This window comes from Borostomias antarcticus (assembly GCF_949987555.1).
Source record: "Borostomias antarcticus genome assembly, chromosome: 15".
Taxonomy (NCBI): Eukaryota; Metazoa; Chordata; class Actinopteri; order Stomiiformes; family Stomiidae; genus Borostomias; species Borostomias antarcticus.
This window is the reverse complement of record NC_140248.1, coordinates 21,821,576-21,823,975: the sequence shown is the minus strand read 5'-3', so window position 1 is coordinate 21,823,975 and position 2,400 is coordinate 21,821,576. Positions and strand designations below refer to the sequence as shown.

General features: G+C 57.0%; 1 protein-coding gene across 2 annotated transcripts in view; it reads right to left on the bottom strand.

Annotated features, from left to right (window-relative positions):
- The window catches only part of smad9 (SMAD family member 9), a gene marked incomplete at both ends in the record, with an annotated part of 5,015 nt that extends 3,547 nt beyond the window's left edge, over positions 1 to 1,468 (bottom strand). For both annotated transcript variants that reach the window (XM_084449925.1, XM_084449926.1), the window contains 3 exons: positions 11 to 277; positions 833 to 1,048; positions 1,273 to 1,468. In XM_084449925.1, the coding sequence (XP_084306051.1) occupies positions 11 to 277; positions 833 to 1,048; positions 1,273 to 1,468 (679 nt within the window). The remainder of the gene's footprint in view (positions 1 to 10; positions 278 to 832; positions 1,049 to 1,272) is intronic.
- Between the last annotated feature and the right edge of the window lie 932 nt (positions 1,469 to 2,400).

The following is a 2,400-nucleotide window of genomic DNA, read 5'->3' as shown; positions in this document are numbered from 1 at the left end:
GCGAGCGTACCTGTGATGTGGTAGGGGCTGCCGGGCTCGGCGCCGCTGCTGGGGGAGTCGGGGTAGCTGCCCGGCCCGGGGGACTGAGTGAGGGAGGAGGACGAAGGGGAGGAGGAGGAGAAGGAGGAGCAGGCCAGAGGCGGGTGGAAGGACTCCGGGTAGGTGGCGTTCTGAGGCATCAGGGGCTCGTTATGCAGCGAGGCGTTGCGGAACTTGGCCAGCAGGCTGTGCTGGGGGTTGAACTCGCTGTGGCGTGGCACCAACACCGGGGGCAGCACTGAGAGAGGGGAGCAGGAAAGAGAGAGATGGCGGGGGGGGGGGGGGGGGGGGGTTGATCAAGAATTCTGCGATATCAGATAACTCTAATAGTATTTACCTCAGAAACCCTCTGCCAAGCTCACATGTCCACATCCATCCACCGAGCCGTATCAATAGCAGAAAAAAAAGAGGCCAATCTGCAGTGAGAACAGTGCCTCAGGCCTCGGACTTCCTCTGTGAAAATACTAACTACTATGACCATCCACGTCATATCTTATCATATCCATATTTCTGGGGGTATCACTGGTGTACTGTAGCATAGTTAAGGGAAAATAGTGTTCCGCACACCAGATACAGTAGCTCCCATTCATGTTTTTTTTATTGCGAGTGACGAGCAAAGAGTGACGTTTCGAGCACAGAGGCTCTTCCTTTTCCTCTTTTTCCCTCCCTCCGTTCTCCCACAAGAGTTTGTACTTCCAGCACCCAGCCTAACCGGTACAGTGGATTGTGCGTATCTTTGGTATATTCATTTTAGCAGCGATCGAGCATCCCCCTGGTCCCAGCCCCGTCGTACCTGGCGTCTCGACCCGCCGGTAGTGGTAGGGGTTGATGCAGATGTCCTTCTGCTTGGAGCCGAAGGGGAACTCGCAACAGTCCAGGGCCTTGAGCTCGTGGTGCGACTGCAGGTCCGGCCAGCGCCACACGCGGCAGTAGATGACGTGCGGAAGGCCCTTCCGGTGGGACACCTGCAGCCGGCCGTCCAGGGAGCGGGGGATGGTCACGCACTTACCTGGGGACGGGACGGACACACACACACACACACACACACACACACACACACAGGATGGTCACACACTTACCTGGATGGAAGGGGAAACGTGGGTGTACGAGGCACTGTATTAGATCACCAGTGATAACGGATCGGTCGGAAGCCGGTTAGCGCTGTTAGCTCTGTAAGCTGAAGCATGCTGGCCTGTTGATTATGGGTCTGCTGACATGCTAGTGAACACTCACTGGGCGCTCCGGGTGAGCTCAGCGCTTTCTCCAGGTCCTCCATGGCCCCTTTCTTCTTCTTCAGCTTCTTCACCAGGGAGTCGACGGCCTTCTCCGCCCACTTCTCCTCCTCGTCTCCCTGCTTCCAGCCCAGCAGGCGCTTCACAGCCGGGCTGGTGAAGGAGAACAGCGAGGTGATGGAGGTGGTGGAGTGCATGGCGGCCGGCTAGGCGTCTGGCTCGGGGAGGCGGGCGGTGGGCAGGTGGGGGGGAGGGGTTTCAAGTGGATGGGGGGACGCGGTGGTGGATGCTGGAAGGGTCCGAGGAGGGGAGCGAGGCGGGGGGGGTGTGTAGGGACAGAGGGGGAGTGTGATGAGTCAGTGTAAACAGGGGGCTGCTGCCCCCGGGGGGAGGGGAGGGGAGGAACAGGAGCGTCGGTGGGAAAGTTGGAGCGCCGCCACCCCCAGAGGAAAAAAAAATAAAATCCTAAATCCTCCCTCTGTGACGGCGCAGTGAGAATCTGGCCGGGCCGGAATCTGAACCCTCCGACGGGGAATTGTTTTTTCCTCACACCGGCAGAAGTCCGGGTCGGGTTTCAATCATCTGGGGAGAGAAGTGAGACGCGGTATTAAGCGCTAATTCAGCCGGGGCGGAGCGCCGGCCGGGGAGATGATTCCCAGGTTAAAGAGAAGACAGGGTTTGGGATGAGCTTTGTTAGGGGAGCTTAGCCTCGCTGGCCCAGGTCCAAGTGACGAGGGCTGGACCAGGACTGGGGAGAACAGCAGTCAGAAACGAAACAACAAAACAGACATGAACCGACTGACATTGCCCAGTGGGCTTCCTATTGCGCAATCTTTTATTGTGCATTTAAAAATAGCTTGAGCGTATTTTTTATGGTAAAAGTTTATTTCCGCAGCTTCAAAGGAATTGGCCAAGCGCTGATTTAATCTTTGCTCATTGGAACCGTGTGGCATGTCTATTCTACACATGCTATTTCTATGATCATGATCATGCCATTAACAGGAGCCGCGCTGTCTGGCCAGCACACATCACAGACCTCTCATCACACAGGAAGGCAGGCAGGGGTCTGTCTGTGTGTCTCTCCCTCTCTCTCTCTCTCTCTCTCTCCCTCTCTCTCTCTCTCTCCCTC